The 13,319-nt window shown below is 50.1% G+C and overlaps 5 protein-coding genes across 5 annotated transcripts; 4 read left to right on the top strand and 1 right to left on the bottom strand.

Moving 5' to 3' along the window:
- Window positions 1-880: 880 nt before the first annotated feature.
- Window positions 881-5,971, bottom strand: K444DRAFT_716268 (uncharacterized protein; the record flags this gene model as incomplete). Its single annotated transcript, XM_024888382.1, has 2 exons — window positions 5,691-5,971; window positions 881-5,557 (listed from the first exon to the last, which is right to left on the bottom strand). Exons 1-2 carry the CDS (start codon window positions 5,727-5,729, stop codon window positions 881-883), a joined length of 4,716 nt encoding a protein of 1,571 aa, XP_024740179.1. The 5' UTR covers window positions 5,730-5,971.
- Window positions 5,972-7,009: 1,038 nt separating this feature from the next.
- On the top strand, window positions 7,010-8,655 carry K444DRAFT_716264 (alpha/beta-hydrolase; the record flags this gene model as incomplete). The annotated part of the gene is made up of 2 exons (XM_024888381.1): window positions 7,010-7,428; window positions 7,481-8,655. The coding sequence occupies 2 exons, from the start codon at window positions 7,010-7,012 to the stop codon at window positions 8,232-8,234; spliced, it is 1,173 nt and encodes a 390-aa protein (XP_024740178.1). The 3' UTR covers window positions 8,235-8,655.
- On the top strand, window positions 8,444-9,191 carry K444DRAFT_331103 (uncharacterized protein). The gene has a single exon (XM_024871961.1). It carries the CDS (start codon window positions 8,653-8,655, stop codon window positions 9,091-9,093), a length of 441 nt encoding a protein of 146 aa, XP_024740177.1. The 5' UTR covers window positions 8,444-8,652; the 3' UTR covers window positions 9,094-9,191.
- On the top strand, window positions 9,086-9,466 carry K444DRAFT_627001 (uncharacterized protein; the record flags this gene model as incomplete). The annotated part of the gene is made up of 1 exon (XM_024882747.1): window positions 9,086-9,466. The coding sequence occupies one exon, from the start codon at window positions 9,086-9,088 to the stop codon at window positions 9,464-9,466; it is 381 nt and encodes a 126-aa protein (XP_024740176.1).
- Window positions 9,467-12,150: 2,684 nt separating this feature from the next.
- K444DRAFT_661298 (uncharacterized protein) lies at window positions 12,151-13,251 on the top strand. The gene is made up of 2 exons (XM_024886567.1): window positions 12,151-12,381; window positions 12,430-13,251. Exon 2 carries the CDS (start codon window positions 12,489-12,491, stop codon window positions 13,089-13,091), a length of 603 nt encoding a protein of 200 aa, XP_024740175.1. The 5' UTR covers window positions 12,151-12,381; window positions 12,430-12,488; the 3' UTR covers window positions 13,092-13,251.
- The last annotated feature ends 68 nt before the right edge of the window (window positions 13,252-13,319 follow it).

The raw sequence follows: 13,319 nt of genomic DNA, 5'->3' as shown, positions 1-13,319 counted from the left end.
GACATGCGGAAACGTCCTCAAGCGCCGATTTTATCACCGACCGCCTTATCTCCGTGTAGATGAATAACTGTATAAATAACACCACCCTTTTGGTCTTTACCCCCGATTTGAAATGCAAGACATTTGAAAACTATTCCCAAAGAAAAGACTCATATCGAAAAATGACAAGCACAACATCACTCGGCTATTATCTAGTGTACTGTCCGACAGTAATGCTGGCAAGCTGCTACAAAGCCGTCAAGGGACTTGGGCACCACGATGCGAATCCAAATGCGAAACGGTTGCATAAGGAGAAGGGGCACAAAGTGTTGAAAGTTGAGACTTTGTGAGGTGAAAGTCGGGGCTGCAAAGGAGTTTGGGGTTTGTCTTTGGGTGAGTTGTGGTTCCCATCGTATCCAGAGAGTTGGGGCTGATTATGAAAGTAGGGATTGAAAATCGCGACCTCACTTGTACCATTAAAACACTACGAAGCTACGAAGACACGGCCCACATGTACATTTGAGAACCGGAAAAGGCGCACGGATAGAGGAGCATTACACGGCGTTAAAAAGTACTTCGGAGGGCCATGGTGAAACTGGACGCATTTTCGATTTTTCTGTAATTACGTATTATCTTCCTCGTACAATCTTGCTCGCAACCATTTTATGTACGTCGAAGAAAGAAGTAAAGTTTTATACAAGAAGTCCGACATGCAAGGAAAATATACGCTTTAAGTGCGTGCGTGTCGATGCGATATGGCACCAGAAGTGGACAAATCCACCCATCATCAATCAGGCAACCAAGTGACCACCCCCAACGATATCTCCCTGCCATTTTGTTGCCATTCTCTCGTTGACGCCAACCTACAAAATGAAATGCGATCTCCGTCGTGGAGAATGAATTAGTCGTCCAGCCTGAAGATCCGTCTCAGCGCACCGAATTTCTTCTTCCTTCTGGGCTTGCCAATGCCGTTGATGTCGACGTCTGCTAGCCCTGTTGCTGTGAATCTCCTCGAACCCATATCTGGCCTGTGGCCGTTCGTAAGCTCGCCTCCTACAATTCCATCGGCCGTATCGGGTCGTCCTTCTTCTCCCCCTACAATTGTCGGCGGGCTCGTTGGTTCTGGCAATGGCCAAGCACCGCTATTCTGTCTGCTGGGTCCATTGCGCTTTTGCAATTTAGGTGTTGCCGGTCGGTCACCGCGCAAAACAGCTAGATCCGATTTACTTCGTTCCAGAGGCGTGTCACGACGAGCTGGCGATTCAGCGTCTGACTTTCTGACTTTGGAGGAAGGATCAGGTTTCTTGCGACGAAGGATAGACATGAAGCTGCCACGACGAGAGTGGCTTGGACGCGATGCTGGCCCAGTGATAGTTGCTATTGTAGTTGGAGAACTAATTGTCTCACGTCCTGATCCAGATCTTCGCAATGATCCAGAAGCGAGTGCTGTACCTTGAGTAGGGGTAATTGCTGGTCCGTTCGTGCCACGCTTCTTGGCCAATTTCAACCCTCCGGATGGTTTCTCATCATCGGAATCGGGCAAGTCACTCGAATCGCCATCTTCAGCACCGGCACGTTTGGGTATCCCTCGGACCGGAGCATCGACAGGTTTCGACCGCATTGATCGAGGCATAACAATTGGTCGTGAAATTGGTTCATCCTCATCGCTGGAATCGTTAAATCGGCTTCGAAATGCTGGTCGATCGTCTTCTTCGTCACTCGAGTCGGCGAAGCGACTTGTACGTTGAGGCGCCTTCTGCTTGGTCTGTTTGGAGCCCCGGGACTTTCCAAAGCCAGGCATTCGCGTGCGGAGAGATGACGTTGAATCCGAAGAACGGCGCATTGAGCTTCGCATATGTGTCTGAGAAAGGGCAACTGGAGAGGCAGCACTGCTAAAGGGTCGCCGGATTGCAGAACCAGTAGGAGATAAGGAGCGAAGGCTAAATCTGCTTGAGCGCGGCGGTGATTGAGGGCGTCCACCAAAGTTCTGTTCACCAGAATTCCGCATCGAGCGTCTGAAGTTCGATCCATCAGTTGATGGTCTGGTGCGCTTGAAACTGCTATCAGAATCCCCAGAGTTCTTTCGCCGAAGGGGTGGCGGCGCTAAGTCTCTCTTTGCAGCGGCTGGAGCAGCAGCTGCACTGGCTTCTGAAAAATTCCTGATGTGCTTCTTGACTGCAGCGGGATCTGCCTTGATTTCTTCCGCGGGCAATGACACTGGATGATGCTTTTTCTGTAATGATCCTCGCAATGATCCTCGCATCGTGTCTCCACTCCTCATCGATGTTCGCATATGAGTATCCGCGCCTGTGTTCCGAGGTTCTGGTCGCATTGAAGATCTCATGGGTGCATGCCCATTCGGACCGGCCCTGGAACCTGGCTGTATCATATAGTTCCGTTCATTGGCCATGGTGGGTTGAGCCCGTACAGTAGGTGCAACAGGAGCAGGAGGCTGGACGACCGCAACAGGCTTCTTCTTTTTCTTTTTGGGCTTTGGGATTGGCTTGACTTCAACCTCGGTATCGGATCCGGAGTCTTCAGCTTGCTTGCGCGCGTCTAGTTCCAATTGTCTCTTCTTATCAGCAGAAAGACTACTCCAGTACTCCTGCGCCTTGTCCCAGCCCTCACCAAGGTCTGGCTCGCTCGATTCTTTTGACAACTGGCTTTGCCTGAAAGCCATTTCTTTTGTTGATCTTGGGGTGGGGCTTTCAGGCGAAGTTGTAACGGCGACACCCGGTACTGCAGTATTGACTATCGGATGGCTGACAATTGGACTTTCGACCACAGCATCCAGAGATAGGAAACCCCCCTCAACATCTGAAAAATCTTCATTTGCATCGCTGTAAACACTTGTTGCATCGGACTCTTCTGCTTCTTCAATGATAGCAGGAGTTGCATGGGAATTATTGAAGCAAGCCATCTCGCCCCCGTCGTGTTCATGAATTATTGGCGCGGTTTCCGCAATGCCAATGGCAGCCTGCTTTAGTTCGGCTGAGTAGTTGGGAACTGTTGTCGGCATTGGCGCGTCTTGCTGGTTATCTGAATCAGAGGAATCCCACTCTCCCGGCATATGCGGCATTCCACTCCGCGATTCTGTAGTCTTCAAGGTAGGTGTCGTATGAACAACAGCAATTTCAGGAACCTCGCCATTTGGGTTCTCTACTGGGTTGAGAGTTGGAGATGGAATCGGCGTCGGCGTGTCGTCTTCAGTCTCCACGTGTTCTGGCTCTGGTTCTGGTACAGGACTTGCTAATGATTTATAGCTGTCGGTATTTCCACCTTCAGGGCTGCGTTTAACGGTATCTGCTTGAGCAACTCCCACATCTGACTTGATATTCAAACTGTCTTCGCTGCTGTCGGTATCGGAATGGTAGCCGCTGCCTTCAACAGATGTGACCTGAGGAGGTAATGGCTCTCGAGACTTCGAGATGTTGGCCGCGTTCTTGGATGCAGCATCTTGGGAAATGATGGCTCCGACTACGTGGTCGTTGGACTGTCCCAATGGATACTCCATGATGTCCCCAGTTGGAGTTGTGAAGAGCGGTGGGGAGGACACCGATTGTTTGGATTCAACGGGTTCAGCTGGCTTCACCAATGGTCGCTCTTCAACCTCTCGGGTGTTCTTCTTCTCGCGGACACTCCCGAAAGAAGGTAATGCAGGTCTTGGCTTCATCACTTCGTCGTCATCGTCCGTCACGGCCAACTCCTTCTTCTTTCCTCGACCAATGCTGTACCATGGTCTCTTTGTCTGAGGACTCTGCACAGTTGGAGAATCGGAGGAGGTTGGTGTAGCTGCCGATCCTACTACAACGTTTGTTTCATCAAAGCTGACTCGATTTGCCTTCTTCCTAGGTACTGCCAACTCATCCGTCATGACCGAGGCATTCGACCCCTCACTTGGAATTTCACCTGAAGGAGATGGTCCTCTTGGCGAATTTGAATGCGAATGCTTCAAAGCAGACTTGCGAGGAGAGATAGATCTTGGAGGAGGTTGATGTTTGACCACCAAATTGTCGGAAGCTGTTGCAAAATGTGTGGTTCGAGCTGGACTGACAGATTGCACTCTGTTTGCTCGGATACTATCCTTACTCACGAGCCCAACCCCGGTGATTGCTGTAGGCAAATCTGCGAGAGTGGGTGCAGGTTGACTGGCAGATCTAGTATGTTGTCGACCTTCAGCAAACGCAGCTGAAGCGAGAGCTTGACCCCTGCCATGACCTCGTCCGGCTTGTGAGTGGGGCAATGGTGTAGGGGAAATTGCCCGTGCTATAGCAGGGTTCGTATCCAACCTTGGAAGAGTTTCCGAAGCTTTGGGCTTCGTGGGGGTATCATCCTCTTCTTCTTCTCGCTCCCTGTCTTCCCGGACAATAGACGGCTTCTTGGCTAGGCCAGTGCCGGCCCGAGTATTGAAGGTTGCTGGCCGGAAAGAAATGTCACTGTCATTGTCCGAAGAGTTGGGGATATAGGATGCTTGGTCGCTATCTGAATCGCTGGCCACCACAACTCTCCTCTTTTTCTTTTTCTTTGGGACACCAAGTGTGGGCTCGGGGACATCAGACTCGGGGGCAGTCGGAAGTTCATATACCGTTTCGGGTGCTGTGGCTGGGGCTGGAGTAGGTTCAGCTGGTATCTGCTGCTGACTTGCTGCAGCTTCCATGGCATCTATAGCTGTCCCTCTAGGTCTGCCACCGACAGTCCCATGAGCAAGATATGTCCCTTCTGTTGGCTTTGGAGCAACCCTCTTCTTTTTCTTGACAGGCTGGCTGGAGAGACTATCTATATGTCGCTCGATTTCACGAATCTTGGCCAGTGTAAGGAAAGTTCGGGTATTGGGGTCGTAGATCAGATCTTGACCTGGAGGCACGTCTGGCACCTGCATTCTTGGCCGAACCCTTTGTGGTGAGGGAGAAGTTAGCCGTCTCTGTCCGAATGGGGACATAGGAGACATGGGGGATGTCGCTCTTGGGTAAGAGAAATTAATAGAATTAACGGACCCTCTGCTTGCTGGTCGCTCTAAACCTGTTAGCTCTTGCACACTGGACAAGCTTGTCACCCTCTGGCCACCTCTCCTTGGGGGACTCGACACTCCAGGACCTAGACTAGATCCCCGTCCGGATGCCTGGTTTGGAGGAGGAGAAGCGACGCGCTTTTGTTCCACACTGGCAGCTCTTCGATGGGATTTGGAGGGTACGGGCGGCCGGCCTTGCTGGAGCACGTTATTAGGGATAGCAGGGACTGGAGGCGCATCAACAGCACTGGGGACATGTTGTGCTTGAGCAGGTGAAGAGGCCCGGAAAGTCCGCTCTGACATTGAGCCGGAGCTCAACCTGCGTTCCAGCTGGGATCCTGGTGGCCCTCTTGCTGATCCAGTAGAACTTCCCATGGACGAAGTCGAGCCAGTCCTCCGGAGTGTCCTCTTTGTCTGCACATCTGCCACGAAGGTTGGAGTTGTCGGCCGAGCCTTAAGAGCTGCAGCCGCAGCGGCCGAGGAAAGCGAAGCGTTCGAGGCCCGGTTCTTCAGGAAGGCTTGGGCAGCTGCGCTAGCTGCAGAAGGATCCATATTGGATGCATCGAGGGCCTGTCGATAGACTTGTTAGCAGGTGTTTCCTCTCTGATATTCAGTCACGGATGGTCGATCCAAGGGATTTCCCTCGCGCATTTGTCGTGAGTTGCGCAATGCGCAACGCGCGACGCAAAGAATCAGGACTCACGGGATTGCTTGCTGCCCTTTTTCTTCTATTCCCAAACATGTCGATTTGTAGGCTCACGGCCCTTCAACCTCACCTCTGCCGATCGGGGGCTGATCCGGATTATCGCATTGCAGAGAGAGAAGGTGAGGTTTCGATTCGAGGGTAGAGCTTCAGCAGATGATGACGATGGGCCGTCTATGGGGCGCAGGGCGTTGTCGGACTTTGACTGGTCACAGAGCCGAGAGGCAGGGAATAAATCCGCCGCGTGGAAGGTGGATATCGGGCTGCATCCGCGTCAGAATCTGATACAGACTCTCCACGATTTCATGAGGATAGGCACAGCAGTATAAGACAGAACGAATTGTGTTTATGAGGTCTTTGATGAGAGAGCAGTTTGCAGCAGGCCGGCCGATGTGGTGTTGATATCATTGCCTGGGACCTAGACGACAGGATTCTGTGCTTGAGCACTCCCTCCATCTAGTTGGGCCGCTAGAGATCGGCTAGCCAATACTGCCATGTTGTGTAGCTGGACCTTCCAACAAAAAACGCCCACATCATGACTCTCTTGCAGCAAGCAGACACCAGAGGGGCCCGAGTGTATGGCCTGGACAAACAACTTCCACGTCTCCGGCAATCCGGGGCCCCTCTCTCTCAAGACTGGCCAGCATGGTTTTAGACTTTTACAGCACAGCATCTCCGAAAGCAGTATGATCAATTTACATTTATTGGATACGGCCAGACAGAGAAGAGACAAACAGAATCACTTTAGCTACATGCTGGAACTAGTGCGGAGGTGTTTGTCAAGCACATATCCTCATTGCCACTAATGGCGGTGCAAACAGGGACCTCAGTCAAGCCACACTATGACGTAGCCGGCATTCGGCAAGGAAATAAGGAAAGACACTAATTCTCTCGAGAACGCTCGCCTCGTCTCAGAATTAAGATGTCCAGTAATCAGAAAAGCTTAAGAATTGGCACAAACTCTCCTTTAAGATTCTCTAACACTTTTTTCAATGGGTACGTTGCCCCTTTGACCTGCCAATGGTGAAGCTTGAGGTAATTGAACATCCCAGAAATGTACAATTTTTTTTGGCAATTTAGTGTCACATGTTTTTTTCTTTTGGGCGCTGCTCGCTTCGATTGCTGGGCTCTTTCTTACCGAATCCTCCGAGCCACCGAGCATACCGGTAAGCAGACACCAACCAACTTCCCCAGATCTGGTGGATGGACCGAGAACATTATTACCACCACAGTTACATAACCCTAAACGGGGTCCATTTGCTACTCGAGTACAATCCCTTGATTATTTTCTGCTGACTGTATGGAACTAATCTTCCAACATGGCGGATTCCAATCTACCTCTCCCTCTTCCACCAGGAGTCACAGAATCATATCTCCCCTCCCACGACCTCACGTACCATGTCCTCAGCGCTGGCCAGCGTGGCAACCCTCTCGTACTCTGCCTACATGGCTTCCCCGAGCTGGCTTTCTCGTGGCGAAAGATAATGCCAGCAATTGCAGCTGAAGGCTATCATGTCGTAGCATATGACCAGAGAGGATATGGGCGAACCACCGGTTGGGATACGCGCGAGTTTTCTTCTGTTGATTTAAATACTTTCACGTTTACACGCCTGGTACGAGATGCTGTTATACTTGTGAACGCATTGGGTTATAAAGAGGTAGCTTGTGTTATTGGCCATGACTTCGGAGCCGTTGGTGCGAGCATGTGTGCCTTGATGCGGCCAGATTTGTTCAAATCGTATGTTAGCTCTTTTTGATTACAATTGAGATATCTAACCCTGCGGACGCAGTGTTGTCATGATGTCCCACCCATTCAAAGGCTCTCCGTCTCTCCCCTTCGATATCGTGTCGAATCCGAAGCCCGCCCCAGAGAAGGAAGATGTCCACAAGGCATTGGCCGAGCTTCCAGAACCGCGGAAGCATTACAAATGGTATTATTCCACCAATCCTGCAGCCGCAGAGATGGACAAGCCGAGGGAAGATCTCCATGATTTCCTTCGAGGGTATTTTCATCTGAAAAGTGCTGATTGGAAAGGTAATGATCCGAAGCCCTTAAATGCATGGGAAGCCACCGAACTTGCAAAGCTACCATACTACTACGCTATGCCTCTTGAAGCTACTATGCGCCAAGCCGTGAAGATCTCCATGGACGGCGAGGATCCCACCACTGTCTCAAGATTAAGTGCGAGGTGGCTGACCGACGAAGACTTGGCCCTGTATGTGCAGGAGTTTGGACGGAATGGGTTCCAAGGAGGACTCAATTGGTACCGCGTGGCTACCGACCCAAACAATATGAAAGACGTCGAGTTATTCGCAGGGAAGAAGATCGAAGTTCCTGCTCTCTTCATCTCAGGCAAGAAGGACTGGGGCACTTACCAAGAGCCGGGTGTGGTGGAAAAGATGGGCGAAGTGTGCAGCCGCTTTAGAGGCACAGTTCTTGTGGATCACGCTGGACACTGGCTTCAGCAAGAGCAGCCAGAGAAGGTCATCGAATTGGTCTCGAAATTCCTGCACGATACCACGGTCGACTGGATATCTCATTGACGGTGACACAGTGACGTATGCAATCAATCCGAGCAGTTGTCTTTATGCACCAACCAAAAGTGTCCCACCGATGGGCGATTTCACTGGGCATCGGGGTTCTTTTGGACGATCTAGTGGTTCGATGTCTGCGTGCGAAGGTGTGGAGGTGTCAGGTTCGTCGGAGACAATCAGGTTATCTGCTTCAGACTTGGCGATCCCCGCAATTCGAGGGGATTCGAAGCCGTGCGCCACCGTTTGTGCAGGGGCTTTGAACATCCTGCCCTGCCAATCGTCCCGCATAATTAGATGTCAACCCCGGAAAATGCGGTAACTTGGAGTCGAACCCTCACTCTAGTGTCAGATGGCATTTCTCTGCATCAGATAAGTGACGAGTCCAATCATCAAGCCGTATCAAAACGTTGATCCGTTTGGGGAAGTCATGCTGTTTTCCTCCTCATGCATTTTCATCACGTGTATGCCATTTACTTATGCCTCCTACTGTCTTCCTTCCTTCCCCCTTCTTCCCCTTGCCAAGCAAGCGTTTGCACTCATCCAATCTACTTTTTTTTTAATATCCTCTGCTTCTGGAAAGCCGACTTTCCATTCTTTAAAAGGCTTCTCTTACAATTCACTCAACCACACAACCTCTGGTTCAGGTCTCATCAACACTAGATATGTCTTCCGCCGAGCTCATCGCGGAGATCCTGACCCTCTCCAGCGGTCTAGAGTCCTTCAACTAATTCCAAATCCTCTCCCTCTCCCAATCCAACAACCTCTTCACCTTCGCGCCCGAACTCATCTCCTTCTCGCAATCCTGCGGCAACGAACTCCAACAACTGCTATCGCTCTCGCAAAGCTCCATCTTCAACAACATGATTGAAACCAACCTCAACCTCGCCGGTTCCCTAAGCCCTTGTCTTGAGCAGGTTTTAGGCCTCGAGCAACTTTTTGCGAGCGGACAGGATAACCTGAACCTTTCAAATAATGGCAATAATAATGTCAACAGCTTGAATGGAACGGTTGTCTCGAATTCAACAGCTAGTGTTAGTGCGAGTAACTCTACCGCTGTCGCGAACTCAACAGCGGACGCCAGTAGCCAACAACAAAACGGCAAGGAACAGAGCGCTAAAGGCAAAGGCAAGAAGAACGGCAAGCGAGTCGAGGTCATGCAGCGATCTGGTACGATTAAGAAGCAAGTTCTGAGCGGTGTTGGTCTGGGGTTGATGGTGATGGTTGGGGCTTTTGCTTTGTAAGCTGGATCTTGGGATGGAGTTAAGGGATGGTTGCGGGTTGAGTGGGGTGTAAGTTAACTGGATTTGGGTTTCTTTGGTTCTTGGGAACAGAAAACGGAAACGGAACAAAATTGGGCTTGGGGGGAAGCTTGAGACACTGAATCGGACTTGCTTTCTTCTCATCTATCTGACACTTCTGAAAGTTAGAAAATCAATTTTCAAAAATTGAAATAGTCTGCTCCTACTCGGGTGAAAATACCCAGACGTATAATTCTGCCATTCAGCAGAAAGAGGTGAAACATGGAGCAACTCATAGTTTGTAAATCAGTGGGGTTGATCTGCCTTCTCAACCGTATGACTGCCGATGCCTCACGGCACTGTTCAGCCTATCTCAAAAGGGAAGGCAAGCCAAAATTTATGCCACCAAGCTTATATTGGCTCCTTCTTCTTCTTCTTTTTTTTTTTTGGAATACTCAATTTCGGAGAAATAGGTTAGGTTGCGTTGGATATTGGATGCTGCTTCTCATCCGAGGAGGTCCCTCGATTGGCTTGAATAAACAAGTATGTCGTGCTTTAAAGATATAAGACAAAGTAAGCATGAAAATCCAAGGCTTAGAAGGCATTTGGAAATTGAGACGGGATCTGATAATAAATCATGCATAGAGGGAAAGGGAGGCAGAGGCGATGCTTAGGTTGCCTTGGTTTTGTGACACTCCTCTTTGCATGACAATTCCTTCAATAACGCAGCTTCCTACCTGTTGCTAGAGGGGATGTGAGAGGCAGGAGCTGATGTTTCCCACAAGTTTTCATTTTCATACAGCCAAAAACGCCAATGAGGGTATCGTCGTTCCACCTAAACACCCGAATTGAAAGCCCGAAACTTACACTTTACAGCGTAGAAAAGCCTATACTTACAGAGCTTCATCCACTATAAATTAACGCGCCATAGAAATTGCGGTGTGCAACCAATTTGGGCTGGTTCTTATTGGTCGGTAGGGGCAGCACGAACTTGCAGTGGATTCGGAGGAGTAAGAATTAGGAGGAAGGAGATCAAGGTGAATAGAGCGAAGCTGTGAAGTGAAGCTAGAAAGGGGGAAGATTCGGCTCGCTTAGCAAGATAAGTTGAGTGAGGTAGCATAGCTGTGATGTAAAATGCGCACCATCTGACAAGCCTGCGAATTTACCAGAACAGGATTTTAAGAAATCACTGTTCGCGCCTTACCGCTCCCAACCATCCTCACGGATGAGATTAGGCACAAATCTGTCTTTACTCACCCGGTTCAGCCATCGAGCATAGTGCTTCTTTCTTCCATTCGAAACAGGAAGGGTACGCATGAACGTGGCGGCGTCGTGCGATGAAGGCTGCAGCATTGGAGTTGAGAACAGGTCTTGCTAGCTCTGAGGAACTCGAACAGGATGCCACATCAAAGCTTGAAGTCACTTCGGTCCCTGGTCGATTTCTCTCTTCGTCCCTGTCAAGCATTGCCAAGCAGTGATCGACCATTTCATCAGTTAGGCGTGCCGCAATTGTGAAGCTTGAGATTTCCTACTGTTGTTCTTTCAGGTTTCAACTTTCAAGGACTCGCGCCGGCGCATAACCGAGCGCGTTCGAACCCTTTCCAGGAATTTCGTTTGATGTTACAGATACCGCTATATGCTTGTGGATTTTACCCCCATGTAGCTGATCGATGGGCGAGTTCTAATCATCATCGGCAAACCTGCAGACGTTGGGGAGAGTGGAAGCAAACAACATTCTCGCTCTACTCTCCGGGGCTGCCCTGAACACCATTGTATAACGATGCCTGGTTTGGTTTTTGAAGGGATTTGAAGGGAGGTGTTATGCTCTCTCATGTCCTCTCAAGGACCTCATCAGTCGACCATCGCCCAACTTTCTGTTTTTATTTGAATTCTTTTTTTAACTTTCTCGATTCCTGACTTGATGTTTGTACTGATCGGCGACAGCTGTCATCGTGGAGGACTTTGCGAATCGAAGCGCAAGGAATGTCGGACGAAGTCTGCCAAATGAAGCGAGCATGAACGTTGATACATCGAGAGGGGCTGTTAAATCACAAGTCAATTCCTCGGGTACACGCTATCAAACTCGATGAAGGAGTGGCTGTACCCAATACTCAATTGAGCAGCTGTGTACTCCACGTCATGCGAGACTTCCTCCGAGGAGCTGCATGCCCTCGATATCTGCGGCAGACGGCGAGAAGCGCACTTTATGTGCCTATTTCCAGCCCATCGCAAAGTAAGGGGGAGCGATATCGGTAGATAATTCTCCATCGAAGTCGATGTCCATGCTTTTGCATTCCTAGCTGAGCCTCCTGTTGACTTCGCAAAGTGGTCACTTGACCGAGGATTCGGTGCTACAAAATTCCCCAGTCTGCCTTGTGAAGTCGCGAGACAACGGTTGCAGCACTCAGCCGCACAGCATTTTGGACGCCACCAGATTTTTCAGACCTCTTGATTCGCAGCGCAGCCCAAAATCGATAGTCGGTTTGTCTCACACAGCCCTTTTGGGTTTATCACAGCCCCGCGTCTCAAGTCTCCCCATCTTGCTCATTAGAGGTGGTGCGAGTGCATCGTGAATCTTTATAAGGGTTAGAGAACAGAAACTATTTCCGACCATTTTCAGATCATTACACGATCAACGCTTAGCATGATTTCACTACCATTATTAACAGTTTCCTGCATTTCATTCGCATCTATCGCAACCGCTCGTACCCTCGCTCAACCAGTTATCCAGCGCTTGGCAGAGAGGTCTCAATACAATGGCGGGTGGCCCCTCGCGTTATCCATCACTCCAGGTGTTAGTTGTCCAGCCAGCGATCCGGTAGCATGCCCAACAGACTTAATCAACCCAACATGTTGTCCATCAGGCAATACTTGTTTCTGGGCAGGTGGGCAATTCGATACCTATTGCTGTCCAACAGGTCAGCCCCCTTCCAACCAGCCAAACTACAACCACTAAATTAAAGCAGCCGACGATTGCCATGAAGCAGTCTTGAACTTCCCTCAATGTGCTTCCAACAACCAAACAATGTTCAAGAATGGCAGTGGTGGTTTCTTCTGCTGTGAACCTGGAGAGCTTGGAATGAACCCTTCTTCAGGGAAGGAGGGCGGACTTTGCGAGCCCGCCGATCAACCTGTCCCTAAATCCCAACTTGCAACCATCGCGTCTCAAATCGGTATTGCGGTAGCGACGCCAGCTCCCATGGCCACAGCAAGTGGCTCAAACAACGCAACGGCCACAGGGGCCAGCAATCCAACAGAAACTAACCCCTCCTCAGCCTCTCCCACCACAGGCAACACGACCGCTACAACGAACATCAGCAAATGGCCTACTGCGACTAAGATCGGGGCTGGAGTCGGCGTTCTCGCCCTCTTCGTGCTATTATGTGTCGTGCTCTCTATCTGCAAGAGCAGGAGGCGGAGGACCAGGAATGTTATTCCCGGGGCGTATGGTTACGATACGGCGATCCCACAGTATGATGAGTTTGGGAATCGAGTTGACGGCTACGGGCCTCCACCAGGTTATGTGCAACGGCCTGGTTATGAACCATACAGACCTGTGCATTCTCCTTCGCCAGCGCCGCCGAATCACGTAACAGTCAATGTTGTCCAAGGCGATTTGAATCAATAGTTGGGAGACAGGCCTGCTGTTTGAGCATTTTGATTTGAGCGGTTGTTTTATGAGACTGTGGTGAGGAGTTTGGAGTTCTAGGATATTGTATCATGAGCGACGAAGAGCATCATAGACTTTGTATAAAGTGAATTCAGACATATATTTTACATCAAGCCTCCATCCTATACAAACAACACATGTCCAACAGGACCAAAAGAGTGTCAAGAACAACAACGGGGTATCGTT

This window comes from Hyaloscypha bicolor, assembly GCF_002865645.1.
Source record: "Hyaloscypha bicolor E unplaced genomic scaffold K444scaffold_52, whole genome shotgun sequence".
Lineage (NCBI taxonomy): Eukaryota > Fungi > Ascomycota > Leotiomycetes > Helotiales > Hyaloscyphaceae > Hyaloscypha > Hyaloscypha bicolor.
Note: the sequence above shows the minus strand (reverse complement) of the source record. Positions and strands in the feature narration are given on the sequence as shown.